This window comes from Coregonus clupeaformis, chromosome 24, assembly GCF_020615455.1.
Source record: "Coregonus clupeaformis isolate EN_2021a chromosome 24, ASM2061545v1, whole genome shotgun sequence".
Classification (NCBI taxonomy): domain Eukaryota; kingdom Metazoa; phylum Chordata; class Actinopteri; order Salmoniformes; family Salmonidae; genus Coregonus; species Coregonus clupeaformis.
In genome coordinates, this window is record NC_059215.1 from 54,740,009 (window position 1) to 54,767,992 (window position 27,984).

At 42.8% G+C, this 27,984-nt stretch overlaps 1 protein-coding gene across 2 annotated transcripts; it reads left to right on the forward strand.

Moving 5' to 3' along the window:
* The first annotated feature begins 17 nt into the window (after positions 1-17).
* LOC121537874 (histone lysine demethylase PHF8-like) lies at positions 18-27,984 on the forward strand. 2 transcript variants are annotated; one of them, XM_041845501.2, is made up of 21 exons: positions 18-594; positions 1,372-1,719; positions 1,833-1,918; positions 2,208-2,337; positions 5,229-5,389; positions 7,634-7,775; positions 8,044-8,230; positions 13,982-14,144; positions 16,255-16,342; positions 16,977-17,083; positions 17,190-17,281; positions 17,471-17,560; positions 17,765-18,040; positions 18,202-18,284; positions 18,485-18,660; positions 20,218-20,425; positions 20,746-21,098; positions 25,857-25,943; positions 26,128-26,237; positions 26,555-26,918; positions 27,160-27,984. In XM_041845501.2, exons 2-21 carry the CDS (start codon positions 1,622-1,624, stop codon positions 27,246-27,248), a joined length of 3,090 nt encoding a protein of 1,029 aa, XP_041701435.2. In that variant the 5' UTR covers positions 18-594; positions 1,372-1,621; the 3' UTR covers positions 27,249-27,984. The 2 variants fall into 2 exon arrangements, with proteins under 2 accessions (XP_041701435.2, XP_045063282.1); XM_045207347.1 differs by having other exon boundaries at positions 18-545.

Here is a 27,984-nt window from a genome sequence, read left to right on the forward strand (position 1 = left end):
CGATCAAATAAGCCACACGTAGCAAATAAGGCATTATATTTTTTGTTAACCAAATTCGACACTCGCTCATTGACCTCCATACAAAAACGAATCGCTTAGTGAGCGAAAAAAACGAAAATACGCCGCCTGCTGGAGTAGACAGATTTCGAGCCCAGTTATATCGCTCGCTTCGCCGCTTCATCTCTGCCTACATTTGAAGGCCCGCTACTAGCGCAACTTTATTGTTATTTCAACTGCAGACAGTCTCTTTACGAGTGCTTTGAAATGCCGTTGCTCCATCACAAATGTCTGAATTGTTTATAGTAACAGTGCTCATGTAGTGGTCTTTTAATCTATGAAAACCCTGCAATATATATTTTGGGACTTAAACTACACACCTGGACATAATTTGTGGCAAAAAAAAAGCAATGCAGTAAGGGCTATTTTTTAATACTTTTCGCTGCATAATAAGGCCTCATCGATCCTCGGCCTTTCGTAAGGATTTTAACCGATTTCGAATGCTTGGCCGGTGGCCTCTTTGCAGCAACCAGACAATTAAAATCCCGGTAAGAAATGATTTCGGACCGATTTTCTGAACGTGCAACTTACATATAGGTAATTCAATATAATTGTTTTGTCATGAACGAATATAAAATGCAAGCTATTAAGCTAGCTAGATTCATATACTTATCCGCTGTTTAGCTAACACGTTACCTAGTTAGGTTGCAAACGTTATCCAACGGTGGCTAGCATGTTCTGCTAACAGCTAAGTTAGAGAATAAACAGCAGTTAGTAGCCAAATACTGAAATGTGTGGTCTTGAATTGCAACTAACTAATATATATAGTTAGTCATTTAATGAATACAAATTATTGCCAGCTTGCTAGCCATCGGTAACGTTCAATTAACTGTACTTTTCGTTTGTTAGCTAACAATTAATTAACATAGCTAGCTACTTACTAAATCCATTATTGTTAGCCAGCCTGCAATCTTTACTAATCTAGCTAGCTAAGCTGCTAGCTAGCTAATGTTACTTTCCTACCTAGTACAAGCAAGCTACTTAGCCAGTAATGATGTTTGTCTGGTTTTCAATTAAGATGTGAAAGATGTCAGACAGTTTGCAAGGCCTACCCCTCCCCATACGCCATGTTATTATTAGTTAGCCAACTTTTATAGCTATATCGTGTTTATTATGCATCTTTGTTAGCTAGCTATATTTAGCTAATCGGGGGCTAGCAAGACCCACTGCTAACAAGCCAAGTATAGTAACTAAACAACGAGAAACGTTCTGTTAGTAAGACTAGCCTATCTTTCTTATACTTAACCTAACACCCAAATCCCTGTCTACTTTTTAACAGATACGTTTGTGCTCTCTTCTCTCCCCGTTCAACAGGTGCCTAACCATGGCCAATACAGTGTGACAGGCACCTAGTCCCAGTGAAGTGACACCACCGTTAACCTGGCAATGCCCTGTGCTGCTTCAGTACCCTCACCATTTTAACTATATATATATTCAGCACTCAATGCAACCTTAACCTATTTCTAATTTAGACTATCAAGTGTAGTGCTGTCCTCTTCTCAGTAGATTTAGGCCTAACTGTCAGTCCGACACAGAGCAGTGCTAGTTCCCATACACTCTCAGTATGGCATCTGTTCCAGTGTACTGCTTGTGTCGCCTGCCCTATGATGTCACACGCTTTATGATCGAGTGTGACATCTGTCAAGACTGGTTCCATGGAAGGTAAGTTATATTTCAGTGTTGTTGAGCTTTACTAATTGCAGACTGTTTACAGTAGGCTAGTTGAGTAAAATTGTTTAGTTTATATTGTGTACATTATTGTTTTTTTTGTTTAGTTGTGTTGGAGTGGAGGAAGACAAAGCAGCAGAGATTGACCTGTACCACTGTCCCAACTGTCAGGTCACCCATGGGCCCTCTGTCAGTAAGTCCCTCTGTCTCTTTCAGTTTGATTTCCAGGCTGTCTTTTTATATTTCACATGTATTTCAGACCTGTTTGAATCTGTTGCATCAGGTGTGCTAGTTCTGAAGACATTAAATATGTGGAATGGCTGGGGGTACTCGAGGAGAGGTTTAGGAAACCCAGCTCTACAGGAATACACATGCCAATACACATGCTAATTCCTCTGAGTCTTTGGCCTTGTGGTCTGCCTTTTAGTAGTGTGGTTCTGGTTGTAATCCCAGTCTGTTGTTGTCCCCTTTATGTTCTGCAGTGAGGAAGCGGCGTGGAGGAACCAAGCAGGCTGATGCTGGAGCCACTGGAGGAAGAGACACTTCTGGTCGACCGGTAAAGACCGGCAGTCCACAGTTTGTCAGAGAGCTACGAAGCCGCACCTTCCCAAGGTAAACCTCCCATGTTACATTATGTCTATACAGTACATGTTCATTCTCTTCCACACTGTCTCTATATCTACTATGAACATTTACATAAAATCACCCCCTCCCAGAGGAAGAACCCAATCTGACACCTAAATGAATTTAAGCGTAGAGCTTCTGCTTGCGTATATACACTACCGTTCAAAAGTTTGGGGTCACTTAGAAATGTCATTGTTTTTGAAAGAAAAGCAATTTTTTTGTCCATTAAAATAACATCAAATTGATCAGAAATACAGTGTAGACATTGTTAACGTTGTAAATGGCTATTGTAGCTGTAAATGGCTGATTTTTTTTTAATGGAATATCTACATAGGCGTATGGAGGCCCATTTATCAGCAACCATCAGTCCTGTGTTCCAATGGCATGTTATGTTTGCTAATCCAAGTTGATCATTTTAAAAGGCTAATTGATCATTAGAAAACCCTTTTGCAATTATGTTAGCACAGCTGAAAACTGTTGTGCTGATTTTAAAGAAGCAATAAAACTGGCCTTCTTGAGACTAGTTGAGTATCTGGAGCATCAGCAATTGTGGGTTCGATTACAGGCTCAAAATGGCCAGAAACAAATAACTTTCTTCTGAAACTCATCAGTCTATTCTTGTTCGGAGAAATTAAGGCTATTCCATGCGAGAAAACAGAACAGCGCAAACTGGCTCTAACCAGAATAGAAAGAGGAGTGGGAGGCCCCGGTGCACAACTGAGCAAGAGGACAAATACATTAGTGTCTAGTTTGAGAAACAGGCGCCTCACAGGTCCTCAGCTGGCAGCTTCATTAAATAGTACCCGCAAAACACCAGTCTCAACGTCAACAGTGAAGAGGCGACTCCGGGATGCTGACCTTCTAGGCAGAGTTGCTAAGAAAAAGCCATATCTCAGACTGGCCAATAAAAATAAAATATTAATATGGGCAGTCTTTTCTCGCATGGAATATCCTTCATTTCTCAGGACAAGAATAGACTGACGAGTTTCAGAAGAATGTTCTTTGTTTCTGGCCATTTTGAGCCTGTAATCGAACCCACAATTGCTGATGCTCCAGATCCTCAACTAGTCTCAAGAAGGCCAGTTTTATTGCTTCTTTAATCAGCACAACAGTTTTCAGCTGTGCTAACATAATTGCAAAAGGGTTTTCTAATGATCAATTAGCCTTTTAAAATGATAAACTTGGATTAGCAAACACAACGTGCCACTGGAACACAGGACTGATGGTTGCTGATAATGGGCCTCTGTACGCCTATGTAGATATTCCATTAAAAATCAGCCGTTTCCAGCTACAATAGCCATTTACAACATTAACAGTGTATACACTGTATTTCTGATCAATTTGATGTTATTTTAATGGACAAAAAAATTGCTTTTCTTTCGAAAACAAGGACATTTCTAAGTGACCCCAAACTTTTGAACGGTAGTGTGTATTTGTCTTACTTTTTAACTCTGCGCTGTTGGGAATGGGCTCGTAAGTAAGCATTTCACTGTAAAGTCTACACCTGTTGTATTCGGCGCATGTGACCAATACAATTTACATTTATTTTATTTGACATACATTATAGTGTCTCAACTCTATCCTAGTGGTCCAGAATATGGCCTTTAAATCTGAATTTTGTATTCAGTTAATGTATCATTGTGGAGTGATACTCTAATAATTATAACTCTACAGTTCTGCCCTGGTTCCCTCCATAGAAGTAATAATACATTTCATTTGAAAAGTGCTTTTCTCACACCCAAGGCACTGAAGAAAACAACAAATGAAATAAAAATAATCCAGAACATTGTAAGCAGACAACAATCAAAGCTATATACAGGTGTCGTCGTCAGATCTGGTGTTCAGGAGAACTGAATTAAGAGGTCCTTTTCAGTTTTGAACTGTGCCTTAAACTAGGCCAGAGACTCGGCAGCCCTGATAGTGATTGGAAGTGCGTTCTACAGCCGAAGAGTCGCACAAATGAAAGCACTGTCATCCATAGTTTTTAGTCTGCTGTGGGGCTGCTGAAGGGAGATGGACCTGGAGGAGCGAAGGGTGCGTGTTGGGTAGGATGAGGTCCGACAGATACTTGGGTCCAGAGTTGTGAATAGCTTGGTAGGTGTGAACCAGGATTTTAAAGTCAATGCGTGAGCATATGGGGAGCCAGTGGATGTTGATCAGCATTGGCGTGATGTCCTCACGGGGTGAGGTGTGGGTAGGACACGTGCAGCACAGTTCTGGACATATTGTAGCCTTCTTAGGCACTTGGCAGATGTGCCAACAAAACAGGGCGTTATAATAGTCCAGACGGTATGAGAGAAAGGCGTGGATGAGTCCACTCCCTGTACTCCATGTCATTGCCAAAGAGACTGGCCTTTATGCCGTCTTCAAATATGGACTTTCTATCATTAATGAGCTCGAGAAAAACAGAGGATTTAATCCTGATTCGATAACCCTCACAGCTATCCTGCAGTCACACCGATTATGCAAATATTGGAACTTTTTTCTTCACAGAACACGTTGGTATCTGGTTGCTCACATCTAAATACATACTGCAATTTCAACCACAAGACGTCTTAGTTTTGATTTTAAGCTTGCCCATTTCAACTTGCCCATCTAACAGCTAAATATTCGTTTTTTTACTTTGTTATAAATTCAAATTCTATTTTTGAGGCTCCACATATTGTAATGGAAAATATTAATGTTATTTCCAACAACCAATGAGCAACTCCGCCATAAATCCAGTGCATAATGAATGTTGAGATTCCTGAAAGGCCAGTGGCAAGGAGTGGAATGTTAGCTAAAGAGACTGGGCAAAGCACCCCTAGTCTGAGTACCATTCTAGTTCTTCTATTTCTATATGTCCCTCACTCTCTCACAATCTCTCTGTCTTTGTCCAGTGCTGACGAGGTGCTGTTGAAGCCGTTGGGGGCCCAGCTGACTGTGGAGTTCCTGGAAGAGCGCTCCTTCAGTGTTCCTGTGATGGTCCTCAGGAGGGACGGCTTGGGCATGAACCTGCCCCCGGGGAACTTCGGAGTCAATGACGTAGAGCACTACATTGGTAATCCTCCACGTCTTTGTGGCCATTTTGGTTTTACATGGAATTATTGTGATATGTGGTTGTTTTACCCACATAATTAAATAGAACACAGAATTATGGTATCTTTATCTACTTTAGTTGAATGCACTGACTGTAAGTCGCCCTGGATAATAGCATCTGCTCAATGATTCAAATGTAAACCTGCCACAGTACACGGCTCCGTCGTTCCTGCTCTTCAACTAGTCACATCTCAACTTGACATTTCATTACCATAGGAGATGTAACCTCGTGTAGGTTATCAGAGTAACCTAACGTCTTATCTTACACAACACAATTTCTGTGAAGTTGAAATGTTGTATATGATCATGGTTAGGGCTGTGGCGATCATGACATTTCTTCAGCCGATGATTGTCAAGCAAATAACTGCCGTTCTCACGGTAATTGACCGTTAATTAACAGAAACACATTTAGCATCTCCTGGCTTCCATGCATAGGCGACAAGCCACTGATGCAGACCTTTGGAACATCTACATTTTAGAACGTTTAATAAATCTATGTTATATAGCCTACACCATCACAATAAATCAATTATTTATTTTAGACAGGTCTAAAGAAACATGATATGAAGAAAATTTTGTCTATTTCAGAAGAACAGAATAGCATACTGTTAGGTCCTGATCTGGCTATGCCAAATAGCTGTGGGCTACACTAGTTCATTTAGCAGACAAGATTTGCTTAGAATTCCATGGCATTATTTTATAGTATGAAGAATACATTTGAACATAGCTGAATAAAATAGAAAGGATATTTTCTCCAAACAATTTCTGAGGGAGTGCACACTATTCTGTGTTGAGCGGTTAACAAAGAAACAGGTCCTCCTATAAGCTTAATTTAGTTATATGTATGTAACTTTAGTTGTGATACAAACATTGGGCTATATGTTTTGTTTTGTAATACATTCTAAGGCTGCATGATGTGAATCTAAGGATGATTTGAAGAAGTCACATGAAAGGCATGAGCTCTGCTTAGTCTTTAAGCAATGAGGCTGACACAACAGAGCAGAACGTTTAGCTTAAATTGTTGATAAACTATTAGGCTATTTCTTCACATTATAAGCGCAGCAATGCGCACATGGCAGTAGGCTATAAGCGCAAATGTTCCATTAGCGGGAAAACACTGTTCTCAAAAGTGACTGCAAATGTGATTATGCACATAATGCTTTTATTATAAAGGTGCATTGTTATGGTGAAAATGATCTTCCCAAAACTTGAAACTCAGGCGCTGCGTATGTATGCCAGTTAGGCTCTACACCCGTTGTAAAGCAGATGAATGTGCTTCATTTTAAGAAGTTATTTGGCCACTTTAGTTGTGGTACAAACCTTATCAAAACATATAGGTCTATGGGCTAGGTTACATGAGGTGTGCGACTATGATTTGAAAAAGTCGCAAAAAAAGGCATGCATTTCTTGCCTTACTACAAGCTGGGCATCATTCACAAGTGATAATATATCATTCACAAGTGATATGCTAATATTGTCACCCATCAGGCTATATTTGATTTAATCTTGTCTTTACATATACAAAATAATATGTGTGAAATTTGTTTTGATTTAGAATGGACCATTTATCATGCACCTGTCTCGAAACAGGGGCAGTGGAAAAAAATAAATGTAATCTATGCACTTAAATAGCGAATGGAGGACGCTTTTCCTGTGGTTCATTTTCATGCCAGCCAGGTAGGCTATGCTCCTGTTGTAAAGAGAAGCAATGTGCTTAATATTAGGGAAGTTGAGAAATAAATATAGTAGGCCTAGCCTATAGAAAGCTGATGGGATCCTCCTCTTTTTAATAGAGGCCATCACTCTGTTTTCTCACACAATTGCATAGCCTATAGAAGTGTTGCGCAACATGAGCTCATGTGCTCTCATGAAGTTTGATTAGATTTTCGATTACATTTGCACGTCAGAGTGATTTTAGAGGGACAATAGAGTGCTGAGTACCAGGCAGTTAGCAAGTTTGGTAGGCTACTAATGACCAGCAGCAGCATCAGAGCTTGGAGAAGCCTAATTACCGTGACTAAACGGTCACGTGGAATTTGACTGCCTTCATGACTCGTGACCGCCGTTGTGGCGGTAATACGGTCACCGTAACAGCCCTAATCATGGTGCAGGAATAAAGTCTGGGGAGCATTGTTGATTGCGTGTTGTCTGTAGGTCCGGACAGGGTGATTGACGTGATTGTGTGTTGATTGCGTGTTGTCTGTAGGTCCGGACAGGGTGATTGATGTGATTGACGTGCCTCGCCAAGCTGACCTGAAGATGTGTCTAGGGGACTTTGTAGAGTACTACAACAGCCCCAACAGAGACGGAGTCCTCAACGTCATCAGCCTAGAGTTCTCTGAGACCAGGTAAACTACACTGCTTGTTCTTGGGTCACTTCGGTCCACTCATATGATGGTATTGCTCTCTAGGGGTCTTCCTTGTCACGAGAACATCATTTGGTTGAACAAAAGTTAAATTTTGCCAGAGCCATACTGCGAGCGATAAATGACTTGGCATAATAATTGTTTCTTCAGAATAAAGTTGTTTAAGTACTGTTGTTGCAGTTGTAAAAAAAAAAATAATAATACTTTGACTGAATCTGGTGTTTTAAATATACTAAATGTTCTGTACCAGGCTGTCCAATCTGGTGGAGACTCCAAAGATAGTGAGGAAGCTGTCATGGGTGGAGAACCTGTGGCCTGAAGAGTCAGTGTTTGAGCGGCCCAACGTCCAGAAGTACTGCCTCATGGGGGTCAAGGACAGCTACACAGACTTCCACATCGACTTCGGAGGCACCTCTGTCTGGTACCATGTACTACGGGTAAGAAGAGGGTCGTTATGGGACAGTTGTGGGCCAGATTGTGGAAAGGGACAGTTGGCACTAGGCAATCTTCCTGCTGTGCTGACAAGCACAATTGGATAGTTATACACTAAGAATACCTGCTCTTTCCATGAGACTGACTAGGTGAAGGCTATGATCCCTTATTGATGTCAGTTGTTAAATCCACTTCAATCAGTGTAGATGAAGGGGAGGAGACAGGTTAAAGAAGGATTTTTAAGCCTTGAGACAATTGAGACATGGATTGTGTATGTGCGCCATTCAGAGGGTGTATGGGCAAGACAAAAAATGGAAGTGCCTTTGAACGGGGTATGGTAGTAGTTGCCAGGCGTAGGGCTGTTGCAGTGACCGTATTACCGCCACACTGGCAGTCACGAGTCATGACCGCAGTCAAATTCCCTGTGAATGTTGGTCACGGTAATCCCAATCCAAAACTGCGCAAATGAATGGTGCTGATGGGTAGCCTACCAAACTTGCTAATGGCCTGGTTCTCAGAGCTCTAATGTCCCTCTAATCACGCTCTAAACCAGTGATCACCAACCGGTCGATCGCCAAGCAATTCCTAGTTGATCACCAAACATTTCGGTAAGAAACACAACGATTAAGCCTTGCCTTCCTATTTTTGTATTAGTTTCGAGCTGTTTGCGTTAGGTGCACTTGATTCTGCAGCCCTAGTGCCGGACTAGTAAAGGCCCAGTGCACTACTTTTGTGCAAATACCGTAATTGTATTTATTTATATATTTGTATGAATATATTTAAATTCCGGTTTTTCAGGGGGTGCTCCGACACCCTCAGCACCCCTACTTCCTGCAGGTATGCTTGTGTTATTATTTGTGGCTTGCCTTTTTTAATATCAAGGAATATTTCACTTTCTCTGGTCATAGGAGTAACAACATGAATTGGTGCATCAGGCAGAAATGTGTTATGTTTTGCCATCAGCTGGATGACTGTGCCCCATTTTCTCATGGAGGGACAGAGGAGGAACGGTGAGTCGGGTGAGAGGCAGCCTCACCGCTGCTCCCTCCCCTCAGACTGACCATCAGATGCAGGCCATCAGTCCAGTAAAAAAGCTAATTATTATGCTCGCTCAGCTGTGCCTCACAAGTAATACAACAAATGATCTATTACCAGTGTGATCATATACCAATTTTTTTTTTATATAATGTAAAAATGGTCTGAGAAGAACAACATTGGCAGGGAGGCAGGTATGGGCGGCAGGTAGCTTAGTGGGTAAGAGCGTTGTGCCAGTAACCGAAAGGTCGCTGGTTCTAATCCCCGAGCCGACTAGGTGAAAAATCTGTCGATGTGCCCTTGAGCAAGGCACTTAACCCTAATTGCTCCTGTAAGTCGCTCTGGATAAGAGCGTCTGCTAAATGACTAAAAATGTTTTAAAAAATTAAATGAAATGGAAGCGTCGCCAATATGCAGTGGTAATGTATTGGGCCTATATCTTACTGCACAAACCTCATTGCTACAGTACTGTTTTTAATTGGTTAATGTTGCAGAGGTTTACGTTTTAACATTTAACATTGACATTTTAGTCATTTAGCAGACGCTCTTATCCAGAGCGACTTACAGTTAGTGAGTGCATACATTCTTTTTTCATACTGGCCCCCTGTGGGAATCAAACCCACAACCCTGGCGTTGCAAACGCCATGCTCTACCAACTGAGCTACCTGCCGGCCATTCCCTCCCCTACCCTGGACGACGCTGGGCCAATTGTGCGCCGCCCCATGGGTCTCCCGGTCGCGGCCGGCTACGACAGAGCCTGGATTTGAACCAGGATCTCTAGTGGCACAGCTAGCACTGCGATGCAGTGCCTTAGACCACTGCGCCACTCGGCATGTAAAAAAAAAAAGTCTGAGTGATAGATCTCAGCTTTCATTTTGACTCAAAGTGATCTTGACTCAGAAAAGGTTGATGACCACTGCTCTAAACACATCATGATTTGAATTTGAATAATCTGAATAATGAGGACAAATAGTGATGAGAGTTAGAGTTCCTGTTCCGAAATGGACATGGGAAGGCTCGGGACCCAATAGGCATACATTTTTCAAAACTGTTCCTAAAGGACAACTGGTCCTTTTCCAAATCATCATCATGTTCCAAAGGTGCGCTAAACATGTATGTTAATTAACGCTCAATAACCATGAGACGGCAGTCATTTGCATGACAATTACTGTCTGACAAAATTTAATGACCGCCACAGCCCTTGCCAGGCGCACCGGTTTGTGTCAAGAACTGCAACGCTGCTGTTTTCTTTCACGCTCAACAGTTTCCCTTGTGAAGAATGGTCCACCACCCAAAGGAGATCCAGCTAACTTGATACAACTCTGGGAATCACTTGAGTCAACATGGGCATCAGGGTTTCTGTTAGTCGGTAATTGCCGGCTTTTGGCAAAAATAAATAATTGAAAAGCCGATAAATACAATTATTGCAGGCCAAATTGACTGGGAGAAAAAATCAACGGTAGGCAGTTTTTTCATATGTGCATTTTCGTGGAACAGTTTCATTTCAATAATAACGTTTTCTTTCCTCAAAATCATTGTCACATGATTAATCATAAAAATCTTAATCAAAATGATAAAAATATAAAAGTTAAAATTCAACTAATGCTAGAGCACCAGCCATATGGACACATTGATACACTGTGACCATTGGTGGCTAAACAGCCTAAATTAGCAGGTGGAATTCAGAGATGGCCAATGCAGCCGTTGGCCTAATAACTTCCATTGTCAACTAAGTAAAAATACATAAAGCTGAGAAATTAAAACAGTAGAATAAATACTGATGAATTCCAGTTCTTTTAATCACATTCATCTCTCCACTCAGCCTGTCTGCCTCCATTTCTATCTGTCTTGAGCTATCGCTAGTGAAGTCCAACATTGTATCAAATCAATCAACTGGATCTTGGCAGAAGCTGTCTCTAGCGAACTTGCAACATTGTATCAACTAGCCTATTCTGGGCCCTCAGAGTTTCCCATGAGCTCAGGACAGACAGCTGTTGCGCAAGGGAAAGGTATTTTATGACGTTTCCACTGGATATATATGAGGAGATCATCAGATTATATTTTGCTCTTTCACACCGAGGTGGAGATTGTTGGTAATATTTTTCAAATAGCCTATCATTAGCAATTGATGTAAAAAAATAAAAAATACACAGATTTCTTTGACTTACTGTGAGAGGTGAAGAAAAAATGACTGAGAAGCTTAGTAGTGGTGGTAGACGTGGTGACTAAGTCAATCAGAAATCCAACATCCCCAAATGGGCTTTCCTACATTTGTGCGCAGCAGGCCAGGTAGGCTACTTCTATGCTTGCTCAGGCGCTCGCTCCCCCTCAACATTAACAAGACCGAGAAACCAGACACATGCTCATTGCTCACATGGAGCACTCCAAACAAAAGACAATGGAAAAAATGGACAACTTGTAAATGATGGTTATGAAATAAACCAACACTTTTTCTCACAAGTGTAGCAGGTTCTGAACTCTGCAAACAATGTTTACACTCTGAGAATGAGAAAGGCTTACCTCTTAAGGATCGGACCCCTTTTTTAAATTTTCGCCTAAAATGACATACCCAACTCTAACTGCCTGTAGCTCAGGACCTGAATCGAGGATATGCATATTCTTGATGCCATTTGAAAGGAAACACTTTGAAGTTTGTGGAAATGTGAAATTAATGTAGGAGAATATAACACTAGATCTGGTAAAAGATAATACAAGCCAAAAAACAAGGGTGTATTTTTGTAAAAATGTAAGAGAAAGGCCACAATATAATATTGCAGTTTAGGCTCAATTTAGATTTTGGCCACTAGATGGCAGCAGTGTGTGTGCAAAGGTTAATGACTGTAGGCCTAATTAGTAATACAATGCATTAACAGAAATTAATGTAACCAAATGACGGGGATTAACGGTACATTTTCTACTGGTGACATGTAATTGGGAATTTATAAAAATAAACAAAGGGCAAACAATTCACATTAAACAATAAATGTGCAATAATTGTCGGAGACAGCTGAGTGGATTCTGGAGAGCTGAGCACATGCATTCTGGAAAGAGACGCACCTATAGGCTATCTTTGCCACACACCCCTGCCCTTCTTCTTGTCTCAACATTTAAAATTATACTCAAGACACATTATCTTCACACATATTTGAGATGCTTTTCACTATCCGCAACAACTCAGTAACCAGATAGGCCTTTTGCCACGAGCGCTGCCCATTTCTCTCTTGTTCTATTGGTTTTCGTATCAACTTTCTTTCCTTGTCCAGAAGTCAAATTCACAATCCTAGTCATATTAGCAACCCATCCTAGTTGTTTCATCTTTAGATTCACCCTCTTTCTAAGTTTCTAACTGAGATTTTCATCTGTCATATATGCTCACATCAGGTGCGCTGTTTAGAATGGGGTCTTCCCTTTTTCTATCGAATTGCATTTTGGCAAAGGTTTGAAAAATATATTTTATTGGCTGCTTCATTATGGGAGTTGCATGTTTTCTTAAGATTAATTACCATAATCTAAATGGGATTTCTGTCATTCTGAGCACCGTGAGTGGACGCCCTAATGGGGTACACACCCAATGCACTGTATGTGTCCAGTACATTTCTCAAATGGGCGCTAAGTTAATCTTCTCGGTCACTTTGTCTGGTGCCACAACAGAAACCCTGGCCAGCAAACCTTTTGATACCTTGTAGAGTCCATGCCCCGACGAATTGAGGCTGTTCGAATTGAGGGGGGAGGTGTCCCTAATGTTTGACGGGTGGGGGGTGGTGTCCCTAATGGTTGGCACACTCACTAAATACTATATAGAGGTGCAACGAGAGATTTAACATTTGAATGTATGATATCCTTGACTGCCTTTACGTTGTTCATCATTGTACGTGCTGGGTGAAAATGAGCTCTGCTGCTAACATGCTGACTAGACCGGCTCTGTGCATGCGTCTGCGTGCGCCATCGTGCCCATGTTAATTTTTGTCTATCACCACCAGACACGTTCATGACACGCAGGTTAAAATACCAAAACCAACTGTGAACCAACTTTATTAATTTGGGGACAGGTCGGAACACACGAAACATTCATGGACATTTAGCTAGCTTGTTGTTGCTAACACATTTGTCCTGGGAGATAAACATTGGGTTGTTATTTTACCTGAATTGCATATGGTCCTTATTTTTTTGCTGGATCTTTGTAGAAGTTCTATTCATGTTGAGTCACACAAAATAGTGTGTTCTCTACTCCGACAGATAATCCACAGATAAAAAGGGGAAACCTAGTTAGTTTTTAGTTTGTTTTCTTTGATAAATCTCTCCTCATTCATCCTTCTTCTGTGGATTTTATATGGCGGTTGGCAACCAACTTTAAGGTGCATTACCACTACCAACTGGACTGGAGTGTGGACCTCAGTTCATCTTTCAATCACCCACATGGGTATATGCTCCTAAAAAACAATGAGGAGATGGGAGAGGTGGGACTTGCAGCGCGTCGAGCAGCTGAAATAGAACTAAGTTATATTTTAGTGTCTGGCTATGCAGACGCCCGAGAGCAGTTTGGATGAAATGATTGAATAACATGTATGTGTACATTTATTTAGCAACGCTTGCGCACGCAACGTGGCCGGTCTGCTCAGCATGCAAAGCTTACGTTGAAGTGGAATAAAATGTTGATCAACTGAAAGGTTTGATTAATAAGCACTGGCACTGTTAGATAAATGTCTACGTGTGTGTCTCAGGGTGAGAAGATCTTCTACCTGATCTCCCCCACGCCGGCCAACCTGGCCCTGTTTGAGCGCTGGAGCTCCTCGTCCAATCAGAACGAGATGTTTTTCGGGGACCAGGTGGACATGTGCTACAAGTGCTCCGTCAAACAGGGGAACACGCTTTTCATCCCAACAGGTATTCACCCTCTCCATCCCAACAGGTATTCACCCTCTCCATCCCAACAGGTATTCACCCTCTCCATCCCAACAGGTACTCCATCCCAACAGGTATTCACCCTCTCCATCCCAACAGGTACTCCATCCCAACAGGTATTCACCCTCTCCATCCCAACAGGTATTCACCCTCTCCATCCCAACAGGTATTCACCCTCTCCTCAATCCCAACAGGTATTCACCCTCTCCTCAATCCCAACAGGTATTCACCCTCTCCTCAATCCCAACAGGTATTCACCCTCTCCATTCCATCAGGTATTCACCCTCTCCATTCCAACAGGTATTCACCCTCTCCATTCCAACAGGTATTCACCCTCTCCATTCCAACAGGTATTCACCCTCTCCATCCCAACAGGTACTCCATCCCAACAGGTATTCACCCTCTCTATCCCAACAGGTACTCCATCCCAACAGGTATTCACCCTCTCTATCCCAACAGGTATTCACCCTCTCCTCAATCCCAACAGGTATTCACCCTCTCCATCCCAACAGGTACTCCATCCCAACAGGTACTCCATCCCAACAGGTATTCACCCTCTCCATCCCAACAGGTATTCACCCTCTCCATCCCAACAGGTATTCACCCTCTCCATTCCAACAGGAATTCACCCTCTCCATTCCAACAGGAATTCACCCTCTCCATTCCAACAGGAATTCACCCTCTCCATTCCAACAGGTATTCACCCTCTCCATCCCAACAGGTATTCACCCTCTCAACAGGTATTCACCCTCTCCATCCCAACAGGTATTCACCCTCTCCATCCCAACAGGAATTCACCCTCTCCATCCCAACAGGAATTCACCCTCTCCATTCCAACAGCTGTTCACCCTCTCCATTCCAACAGCTGTTCACCCTCTCCATTCCAACAGCTGTTCACCCTCTCCATTCCAACAGCTGTTCACCCTCTTCCACCCAACAGGTATTCACCCTCTTTATTTACCCTCCATCCCAACAGGTATTCAACAAAGTGTTTCCCCATGTCTAAATCAGTACATGATCAGAGGGCAATAATGAAAAAATGCAGTGGAACTGGCTTTGAGGTCCAAAGTTGAGTTTGAGTGGTCTAGAGTACACAGTTTATTAGGTACACCCATCTAGTACCGGGTCGGACCCCCCTTTGCCTCCAGAACAGCCTGAATTATTCGGGGCATGGATTTTACAAGTTGGAAACATTCCACAGGGATGTTGGTCCATGCTGACACAATGGCATCCATGGACTCATGCTGCTTACACCAAATCCTGACTCTGCCATCAGCATGACTCAACAGGAACCCGGGATTTGTCGGACCAGGCAATGTTTTTCCACTCCTCAATTGTCCAGTGTTGGTGATGGCGTGCGCACTGGAGCCACTTCTTTTTGTTTTTAGCTGATAGGAGTGGAACCCGGTGTGGTCGTCTGCTACAATAGCCCATTCGTGACAAGGATCGATGAGTTGTGCAATCCGAGATGCCGTTCTGCACACCACTGTTGTACTGCGCCATTATTTGTCTGTTTGTGGCCCGCCTGTTAGCTTGCATGATTCTTGCCATTCTCCTTCAACCTCTCATCAATTAGTTGTTTTCGCCCACAGGACTGTCGCTGACTGGATGTTTTTTGTTTGTCGCACCATTCTCTGGAAACCCTAGACTCTGTTGTGCGTGAAAAGCCCAGGAGGGTGGCCGTTTCGGAGATCCTGAATCTGGCTGGCCTGGTACCGATGATCATACCACGCTCAAAGTCGCTTAAGTCACTCGTTTTGCCCATTCTAACATTCAATCGAACAGTAAATGGATGCATGTCTGCCTGCTTTGTATAGAAAGCCACGGCCACGTGACTCACTCTCTGTAGGAGCGATCCATTTTCATGAACAGGGTGGTGTACCTAATGGTGGTGTACCTAATAAACTGTCCGGTGAGTATGTACAGGGAGTTGTCCTGTGACAGGCCTGCTATTGTGTTAGACATGCAGTACATTTCCAGTGGAGTTTGTCAGAACTCTGTATATTATGTGCCAATAGGACATGCATATATTAATAGTTTATTACCTGTGGTATGTGTGAGTTGTTTACATGTACCTGTGTGTGTCTCTCAGGATGGATCCACGCTGTGCTGACTCCTGTGGACTGTGTGGCCTTCGGAGGGAATTTCCTACACAGCCTCAACATTGACATGCAGCTCCGGTGAGTCCCGTCACCCCTGCCTCCTCCTTAAACATTAGTCACATCACCTACTGTACTCAGTTTTTCTCAACCGATCTTAGCGACCTCTCTCTACCAATCATAACTAGAATGCCATTTGGAAAATTGCTCACACAATACATGGCGGCAGGTAGCCTCGCGCTTAGAGCGTTGGGCCAGTAACTGAAAGGTTGCTGGCTCCAAATCCCCGAGCCGACAAGGCTCTGTTGGTGTGCCCTTGAGCAACACTAATTGCTCCTATAAGTCACTCTGGATAAGAGCGTCTGCTAAATGACTCAAATGTAAATGTCCATTGTATTACTATTGTATTACCATTGTACCATGTGTTCATACTATACGTTCTATTATAAACTGGGTGGTTCGAGCCCTGAATGCTGATTGGCAGACAGCCGTGGTATACCACGGGTATGACAAAACATGTATTTTTACTGCTCTAATTAAGTTGGTAACCAGTTTATAATGGTAATAAGGCACCTCGGGGGTGCGTTGCGTCGTGCATAAGAACAGCCCTTATCTGTGGTATATTGGCCATATACCACACCTCCTCTGGCATTACTGCTTAATTACAAAATGTATATTACCATTCACCCTGTGTTCTGTCTCCTCCTCCCATCAGAGCATATGAAATAGAGAAGAGGTTGAGTACAGCCGACCTGTTCCGGTTTCCAAACTTTGAGACGGTGTGTTGGTATGTTGGCAAGCACCTGCTCGACACATTCAGAGGTGAGGCGCTTCATCATAAACCATTGTTCCCCCTCTGCTGAACTGCATTTGATGGGGCAATGTTTGTCAGGAACTTTGAGAACTTCTATATTGGCCTACTTTACAGGTCTGCGAGAGAACCGCAGACACCCTGCTACCTACCTGGTCCATGGAGCCAAGGCCCTCAACAATGCTTTCCGCACCTGGACACGCAAAGAGGTGATTCTTTACTGTAGGCCCCCTTATGTATGCATTAATTAAGCCTTTATAGCAGCTACATAAGACATAACACCTGTCATAGGCAGTCATAAACATTGTGAACAATGGCATAAGGTGTCATGAAGCTAGTTATATTGGGCGCTGTAGTCCTTTGTGTCTTGTGACGTTCTGTTTTTGTGCTCTGGCCAGTCGCTGACTGACCACGAGGTGGAGATTCCAGAGACCATAGAGACTCAGCGTCTAGTGAAGGACCTGGCCAAGGAGATACGACTGGTTGAGGTAGGCAGGGGGCAATATTTTGTAGAGTACACTGACCGAGCCAAGCTACTGGGCTGGCCTGGTTGTTCGTCCACCATAGAAAATATCTGTGCCAGTACAGTTCAGGTCGCACCTATAGTGTGAGGCACATTCAGACATGAGTGTATGAATTAATTTCAGTCTGGCTTACTGAGAATACTCAGTCTTCTCCTCTCTGCACCACAGGACATCTTCCAGCAAGGCCGTCCTGCAGCTCCTTTCACCTCTACACAGGGATTCCCCACCCCCCTCCCCAAAGCCTCCCCTCTAGCCATCTCCCGGAGTCCAGGCCGCCCCCCGGGGACGAAGAGAGGCCCCAAACCCAAGGATGTGTCCCCCAGTCCCAAGAAGAAGGGTCAAAAGGGCTTAATGAAAGAGGCAGGCGAGTTGGACCTCCTGGAGATCCACACCAAACACACACTGAAGAAATTCCAATCTGGTAACAAGAAGAAAAAGAAGAAGGTAGGACTGATTGTTCAACATAGTCCTTTTTACCTCAACATTTCCCTCTCTGGAACAAATAAGGTTGAAAGTCAAAATGTACTTCGGCTCTCAGCCTCACATTGGTAATGTGTATGATAGTGAAACGCTAACAAGTGTGTGCCATTCCTCTCCTTCTCCAGTTAGAGCTGCCTCTGGAGGAGTTTGCAGGGAGAATGAGCAAGAGCAAACTGAAACTGGTGCTGACCAATGGCAAAATACAGGGGTAAGACTGGGAGATCAGGAGACACAGCAGAGATCTTCATGCCATATCTTAATCTCTCTTTTTTCCCCTCTCTCATCCTTTCTCACTCTCTCTCTCTTCGATCTCCACATCTCTCTCTCTCGCTCTCTCTGCCTCTCTGTCTGTCTCTCATCATGTTATTGCTACATTTCAGGGTCATCCATCCTTATTTCTGCCCACAGGAAGAAGGGTGGTCGTTCAGGCAGCAGTAACAGTGCAGGCCGTGCCACTCACTTCCAGCACCATGCTGTGGGAGGGTCTACCATGTCAGATTTCGAGTCTGAGGACGAACTGCAGATTGATGAAACTCCCCCTCCACGACGCAAGGCTGGAGGATCTAGCAAGAAGAAACTCAGTGGTGAGAAAGAGACCCTTTACATAATCTAGTTTGAATGTAATATGTAGTTGGGGAGCACCTGCTTCGTAATATCATTCATTACTAAAGAATAAAATAGTTTTCTGCTCTCGTTGGGGCATTCGGTTCAGCCTTCTGAGCCTTGAGGCTAAAGGTTTTTGAAGAGTCCTTTGGGTAACTGAGTGATGTAATCCGGGTCAGTGAGTGTTATCGTTATCAAATTGTATTGGTCGCATACACACTGCGAGCCAGGCCTGATCACCCAACATCAGTGCCCAACCTCACTAATGCTATTGTGGCTGAATGGAAGCAAGTCCCCGCAGCAATGTTTCAACATCTAGTGGAAAGCCTTCCCAGAAGAGTGGAGGCTGTTATAGCAGCAAAGGGGGGACCAACTCCATATTAATGCCCATGATTTTGGAATGAGATGTTCGACGAGCAGGTGTCCACATACTTTTCGTCATGTAGTGTATTGTTTGGGGTAGGTTTTGTCGGTTGGTGGGGCCACATCAAACTAGAACCCACCTTATGTATGTATGCCTAGATCAGGGATCTCCCACAGGTAGATCTCAAGCTACCAGTAGCTAGCAGCCCACCGATGAGTAGCTCAGCAAGCAATTCTGAAAGTACATGCATTTCTTTCATTTATTCCATTGCAAACTGTCATAAACATAAAGCTCCCTGCTACTATCCAATCAAAGCCACATTGACATTATCCCACCCCTGGTTAGCCACTATTGGCTTAAAAAGCCAAACGTAACACAATGTCTGCCAATTAATTTCCAGCAATATTGCCCATGTCTGTTTGGTGCGCGTTTGTTTAGCACTCTGTATGTAGCCAGTTAGCGATGTTAATGATTAACCAACCGTCTTGTGGGTAGACAATGACTTTCCCAAAAAAACCTTTTCAATTAAATGTTAACTGCAAAGTTGGCTTACCTGACAGAACTATATCATGATTATTTGTATCAAATGGGTGGCCATTGTTTAACAAACTGCTTGCCGCAGAAGTAGGTCTAATAGCAGAAACATCGCTAGACCGACACTTTCCTCTCTTGCTAGATGTGCAATTAAATGGAAATTACACTCAAATTAAAATGTATTCCAAAAGAAAATTGGGGGGAACTCAAAATGTCTTCTGATGTGATTTAAACATTGACATGGACTTCAACATCAATTTTCAGGAAAATACAAAAAATAATTTTAATGGGCCTGTCATGCCAAATACTGTTTACTAACCATTATTGTACCAGATATATTGACGTAAAACACATATCTTGTACACGAAGGACCTGGGGATGAGTTGCAGAGTAGAAAAGAATAATGTGCCTATATGAAAGCTATGTATAACAATTATTAGTAGCTCGTGAAATGTTTAATTTTTTCAAAGTAGCTCTCGTGCTAGAAAAGGCTGGAGACCGCTGGCCTAGATCGTATTCCATCAGGGCACACTTTGCAACAAAAACTGCTACGGAAAAAATGAAAATGTCTTCTAGTTCCTCTCTGTTTCACAGTTTCAGGTAGTTTTGTACCTACTGAACACAACCCTTGTCCCCTCAGGTCTCCCCCGGAAGCTACCAAGGGCCAAGCCTTGCTCTGACCCCCATCGCATCAGGGAACCCGGAGAGGTGGACTTCGACATTGAAGAGGACTACACCACCGATGAGGAGGAATCCTTGACTGTCCATGGAGTGAAGGGTGGAGCCGGGGGCATCCTGGACCTGCTGAAGGCCAGCAAACAGGTGGCAGGGCTGGACTCCGCTCTCAGGTAGGACCTGCCTCACAATTCCAGACACTTAATCAGCACTATGAATACATCTTGTTTCAGACTATCATGTATTTTTTTTTATCTTTCTGAAATCAAGTGGATACTGGAAAAATGTAGTGGGAGCCAACAAAATGGGGAAGATGAATGTTTTACTCTTTGCTGCCATTAACATTACTGAGAAGCTTGGATGACTTTCGTAATTGACATTTTTTGCCAAGTTTTTGCAACAGATCTAATTTAATTCTTACTCAAACTACATTTTAGTTCTGTTTGTGTGGTGAATCATGATCACTCATCTCTCTCTCTCCTCCACCCTCCAGTGAGGAAGCCCCAGCCTCTCCCAGCACACAAGAAGCTATTCAGGGCATGCTCTCCATGGCCAACCCTCCCTCCTCTTCCTCCTCCTCCTCTTCCTCCTCCTCTTCCTCCCCTCTCTCTGTCTCTGGAGGGCTGTCTGAGGGACTGGGATTAGTCAAAGAGAAAGGAGGACGAGCCGTGTGGGTGACAGGAGCCAATAAGAGCAGAGCAGGAGGGGGAAGCTCCTCTAAAGAGAAGAAAACGTTCCAGCGTCCTGGGAAACGGCCTGTCAAGCGGCCGGCCCGTCACCTTAGTGATGAGGAGAGCACAGACGAGCAGGAGACTCTTGGTACCTGTTTTAAAGACGCAGAGTATGGTGAGTCATAGGCTGTGTGCGTCCATATGCTCCCTAGTCCCTATATGGTGTTCGACTATTGACCAGGTTAAGTCATAGGAGGAAGGATCACAGCTCCTGGCTACTGCTCAGAGGCTACTCCCCTCACCCTGGGTGCATTCATTTTGGAATGGTCTCAAATAGGGCTGTGGTGGTCATGACATTTTGGAATGGTCTCAAATAGGGCTGTGGTGGTCATGACATTTTGGAATGGTCTCAAATAGGGCTGTGGTGGTCATGACATTTTGGAATGGTCTCAAATAGGGCTGTGGTGGTCATGACATTTTGGAATGGTCTCAAATAGGGCTGTGGTGGTCATGACATTTTGGAATGGTCTCAAATAGGGCTGTGGTGGTCATGACATTTTGGAATGGTCTCAAATAGGGCTGTGGTGGTCATGACATTTTGGAATGGTCTCAAATAGGGCTGTGGTGGTCATGACATTTTGGAATGGTCTCAAATAGGGCTGTGGTGGTCATGACATTTTGGAATGGTCTCAAATAGGGCTGTGGTGGTCATGACATTTTGGAATGGTCTCAAATAGGGCTGTGGTGGTCATGACATTTTGGAATGGTCTCAAATAGGGCTGTGGTGGTCATGACATTTTGCCAGCTGGTAATTTTCTTGCAAATGACTGCTGGTCTCACAGTAATTGACCGATAATGAACATGTTTACCTTCTCCAGGCTTCCACGCATACAAGCTGCGCCTTTGGAACATCTAGATTTAAAAAAGTCAAATAAATATCAATTTAATATAGCCTACACCATCACAATAAAATCCATTATTTATTTAGTTGTGATAGGCCTATAAACCTGGGAATGCCTTAGAAATCAAAACATAAGGGCTGCATGATGCAACTCTATATTGATGATTTGGAAAAGGTTGCAAAAAAAGGGATGTGCTCTGATCTTTACCGTAGAGAGGGAGACGATTGCATTGCTGCTTTGCTTTTGTGGCAAGCAATTAAGGTGCTATCTAATCAATGGAAGATGGAATTAAAATGAGGGAAAAAATGTAGGCTGCTATTTAGGCTATAACCTGAATGAAGTTGTTATGTGTAGGCTAACTGTAGGACGGTGAGAAGCACAGTAACATTATGGCTAGCCTCAATTAGCCTAGCTAGCTAGTTTAACTAGCTTCTCTCAGTTTGATGCAGTCAAGACAGGTAATATGTAATCAGATGGGATGATAAATAACTAGCAAGATGTTAGTCTAGCGCGAGATAACAGTGGTTACGGGTCTCCCTCAGTGCTGTGGTGCTTCAAGCCGACAGTGCATACATAAGCAGCACGGGGATTTCAAGTTTGGGGAAGCTAATTTTCACCATAAAAATTCACCTTTATAATAAAGCATTCCATGCATCATTGCATTTGCAGACTTATGTAAGCCTACTATTCCTAATGTGATGATTAAATTGGATAGTCATAATTGAGGCTAATAATATAACTCAATCACTGTAAGCAAAAAAGATTGTTCTATGCAGCGCGTAGTGGCGTAAAGTTGGCTAGGCTATATCAGATACATTTCTCATTTTCTTTCCACAGGGAAATGTTGGACTTTTATAAACACATTTCATGAAATTCTACTATACTTTATTTGACTGGAGACATTAGCAGTCTTTTCTTTCATACGACACATTTTAGGGTAGCCTACTTTGCTGACTCTGACAAACAGATAAATAGAAACGATGTCTGATCCATATAAACGGCCTACGAAAAGGGGAGACACAAATACAATATGACGTCCATCTAACCTGGAGGAGGAAATGATTGTCCAAAAACAAACAAACGTGATACTGACCCAATGATAAAGACAGTGAATATGCACACTCACCGGGGATATGGCCGATATTCTCCGCTGGTGCCAATAAGATAGGCTATTGTTCGCTCAATTAAGTTAAGAATTTTGATAACTAAAAGACAGATTGGAGTCTCTTCATTGTCATCTCTTTACAGCAATAGCCATTTGCTTTCCAAACTGTTTTTCTGAGATGTGTATTTTTTAAATGTTGTGATATGCCTGGATGGGTCTCTGTTTTTCACTGACAGTCGTAACTCAACAACAATCTATTTGGTATTTGTCGTGTGCGCTGGCCAAATTCTGGCCCTTCCAACTGTAGGCTATGCGATTTAAAACAATCCACAGCTTTTTTTTATTTTAAAGAAGCTATTGATTCTCTGTGGCCAAATCATGCTTTCTGGTGTAGTTGCCCATTTTTTTAATTATTTGATTTATTTCTGTATACAGGAGTAGGCTAATTAGACATATATAAACTCAGCAAAAAAATAAACGCTAAAGATTTATTTGGGCTGTAATTTCTGAGGCTGGTAACTCTAATGAACTTATCCTCTGCAGCAGAGGTAACTCTGGGTCTTCCATTCCTGTGGCGGTCCGCATGAGAGCCAGTTTCATCATAGCGCTTGATGATTTTTCCGACTGCACTTGAAGAAACTTTCAAAGTTCTTGAAATGTTCCGTATTGACTGACCTAAATGTGTTAAAGTAATGATGGACTGTCGTTTCTCTTTGCTAATTTGAGCTGTTCTTGCCATAATATGGACTTGGTCTTTTACCAAATAGGGCTATCTTCTGTATACCCCCCTACCTTGTCACAACACAACTGATTGGCTTAAACGCATTAAGAAGGAAAGAAATTCCACAAATTAACTTTTAAGAAGGCACACCTGTTAATTGAAATGCATTCCAGGTGACTACCTCATGAAGCTGGTTGAGAGAATGCCAAGCGTCCTGCCATCCAGGACCTCTATACCAGGCGGTATCAGAGGAAGGCCTTACAAATTGTCAAAGACTCCAGCCACCCAAGTCATAGATTGTTCTCTCTGCTACCGCACGGAAAGCGGTACCGGAGTGCCAAGTCTAGGTCCAAGAGGCTTCTAAACAGCTTCTACCCCCAAGCCATAAGACTCCTAAACATCTAATCAAATGGCTACTCAGACTATTTGCATTGCCCCCCACCCCTCTTTTACGCTGCTGCTACTCTCTGTTTATTATCTATGCATAGTCACTTTAATAACTCTACCTACATATTACCTCGACTAACCGGTGCCCCCCGCACATTGACTCGGTAGCGGTACCCCCTGTATATAGCCTCGCTATTGTTATTTTTACTGCTGCTCTTTCATTATTTGTTACTTTATTTTGTATTATTTTATTGTGTGTGTGTGTATAAATATATAATTTTTTTTTGGGGGGGGTAATCTTTCTTAAAACTGCATTGTTGGTTAAGGGCTTGTAAGTAAGCATTTCACTGTAAGGTCTGCACCTGTTGTATTTGGCGCATGTGACAAATAAGATTTGATTTGAAGCTGTCATCAAGGCAAAGGGTGGCTACTTTGAAGAATCTCAAATATAAAATATATTTTGATTTGTTTAACACTTTTTTGGTTACTACATGATTCCATATGTGTTATTTCATAGTTTTGATGTCTTTACTATTATTCTACAATGTAAAAATAAAGATAAACCCTTGAATAATTTTGGCAATCAAATGTACTTTAAGGAAAGCTTAGCTTCCCCTAGCCTTATGGACACATTCTCAAACACACAACGCACGGCCTCCAGTCCCTAATAACCTACAGCTGCTCGCCCTGTGCCTCTCTCTCCCCCTTTCGGTAATGGCTCCGGTTTAACCCTCTAGAGTCGATTGACACACCGGTGCGTCAATCTAAGTAGAATAATAAAAAATCCACATCAAAATCCTGTCAGTTTAATCTAGAGATATCTGTGGCAGAGCTGGAGCGGTGTTTTTCAGACCATGAGACATCCCGAAAATCAGTCTTTTCATGAAAACGTCTGTGGCTTCCGAACGGTTTGACAGTTTTACAAACTATTATGACCACTATGGAAAGGGGAGACTCTCACGAACACGATGGTGGTCTCTGTTTTGTCACAGGACTCATCTGAAGGTAACCGTTACCGGTTTAAAAAAATGTGTGGAAGTATGAAGGTAGTTTTGTGCCTACCCAAGAAAGGGGTTAAATATGTGTGAAAAATATATATATTTCCTGAGCGTTGTTATATCTCCTAGATATAGGACAAACACTTAACCTTGTTTCTTATTATCATTTTTTTTACTGTATTTTTTCATTTGTGAATGTGTTAGTCAATGCTTTTCTCTGGGCTATAGTAGTGAAGGCCAAATTCAATATTTTATCAAATATTTTATATATTTTTCGATACCTAAAGGGGTCCTAAAATTCTAAATTAGTTTTGGCACGGGTTTTAAAAATTAATTGATGCATATTGAATCCGGGGCTTTTCTGTGTCCATTTCAGAACGGGAGCTCTAACTCCATCACCATTTGTCCTCCTCATTCAGATTACTCAAATTCAATCATGAAGTGTTGAGAGAGTGATTAGAGGTACAATAGAGCGCTGAGTATCAGGCCATTAGCAAGTTTGGTAGGCTACCCATCAACACCGTTCCTTTGCACAGTTTTGGATGGGATTACCGTGACCAACGGTCACAGGGAATTTGACTGAGGTCATGACTCGTGACTGCCGGTGTGGCGGTAATACGGTCACCGCAACAGCCCTAGTCTCAAATATGCACACTCCGCCTAACTGGTTCCCGGGCGAGCTAAAAACGAACGCACCAACATTATTTGAGCTTGTCTGGTGACTAAATCATGGTCCATTCAAGGCACTATGGATACTTAACTAAATGTAAATGATCCAATGATGTCACAGTCATTATCCTTGACTGTCTGTCTGTTTCAGTCTATCCGTCCTTAGAGTCTGATGAGGAGGACCAGGTCAAGATGAAGAGAAAGAGGAACTGGGGCGACACTCCTTGGAGCCCCAAAGGTACTCATTAAATGAAGTCCCTGAATGTTGGACCGTGGCGTGGACATGTTTCATGACCAAATCAGCAAAGGAAATGTGTTGGTACTTAGTTGAACATTTAGAAACCATCTTTAGGGGGATTTTCCAAATAAAGTTTTACCAATAATTTGATTAATTCCACTAACATCTTCTCTTGTTCCCTCAGCCCGGGTGACCCCCACCCTGCCCAAACAGGAGCGCCCAGTGAGGGATGGGGCTAGAGTGGCATCTGTAGAGACTGGCCTTGCTGCAGCTGCTGCCAAACTGGCAAAACAGGTGAGAGGAGGGGACATATGTTGGAGGAGGATCTACTTTTAGTAATAAAGAAGCTTTTTAAATTTAATTCCATTGTCCTCCAAGTGTTGCTGAATCTCCTCTCCACTTCTGCGGGCAGTTCTGAGAGAGGTAGGGCAGTTAGCGGTAGTGCCTTTTACAAAATCTTATAGGCATTCAAATAGATGAGACAACCACCAAATAAATGTTTTCCCTCAACTGTCAATTGAGAGCCAAATGTCAAAATGCCATGTTCCAAGGAACTAGGGAAGATGAGTGAGTTAACTGTTGTCTAATAGTTTATTTGTTTATTCATCCAGGAGATCCAGAAACCCACCAAGAGGAAGTACACCAAAAAGCCCCGCCCCATTGCCCCACCACAGCCCCCTCCTCAGGCCGAGCCGTCCCCTCCCTCCCCACCTCCAGCCCCGGAGCCTCCCACCCCTGACTTCAGCCCTGAGCGGAGGATGGAGTGCTACTCTGCCAGTCTACTGGACCATGAGTACACGGCGGGCCCTGGCCCGTTCGGCCCCGGAGGCCCCAGAGGGAGTGCTGCTATGGCTCCTGGGGTGTTCCTCACCTCCAGGCGACCCTCCCTCTCCCCCCAGAACAGCAGCACTTACTCCCTCTCAGCAGCCTCCCCTGCTGGGCTAGCCAGCCCCGGCAGCGCTGGAGCTGGTGGAGGTAAGTACACAGAACACACAACACATCACAGCACATAGACATGAGTTGTGTTCATTAGGGCACACAACGGAAAACGTTTCAAAGCGTTTTGCAATGGGAAATTATAATTAAATGTCCAGATAGTCCCTCCCTGTTTATCTGTTGTCTTCCATTTGGTGCCTAATGAACAAGACCCTACACATTGATATTCACAAATGCGACAAATTATTTTCTTACCCATTACTGCCTCCCTTCATCTCAGGGAAACGTCCAAAGAAAGGACTTGCAACAGCAAAACAGAGACTAGGAAAGATTCTGAAAATACACCGCAATGGGAAGCTTCTCCTGTGAGAGCTGCTTCGGGAGATATGGATGGAGGAAGATTTTTTTGAGGGAACGATTCTCGGAGGAAAGATGGATGTAAATTTAAAGAGGACTTGAAGGACATGACTGTTTGAAACTGTTTGTTTATTTTTTGTTCTATAATTCAACTTTTGTTCATCTGGTGTCCTCACCTAAACCTGTCATCCACTCATGTTCTCACCCTATACCCCTTCCCATTGCTTGAATCTATATATAGCGCTTTTCTAGCGCTGAAATATTCACATTCTACTTTGGTACTCTGCTTTCACATTTGGTATTATTCATACCTTGATATGAAATATATTGAGAAGCATCTCAACATTTAGTTGGTCATGCACCGCTCAGATCAATGGAAAATGTATGGATCAATTAATGTATATGATCTGTCTAATCATTGAAACCATTTAACTTACATGCAGGAATCATGTATTCATCAAATTGGCAATGAAAAATGTCTGAAATCAATTTTAGTTGATGATAAGTTACAATATAACCCATGATATGACCCATTCTTCATTTGACGTGGGTCTACTTTCTGTGTGCGCAAGTATGCATGCTTGAAGGCAACAGGGTGAAGGTTTTCAATGGGAAATAAAAGGGAAATAATTTATTTCCTGACAATCCAGTCAAATGGGATTTTGAGTTCATCTTTAGTTTGAGATTTACTAATTTAGTTTGGGATTATTTATTTTCAAATAGCTTTTCTATTTATTTTGTGGTAGTA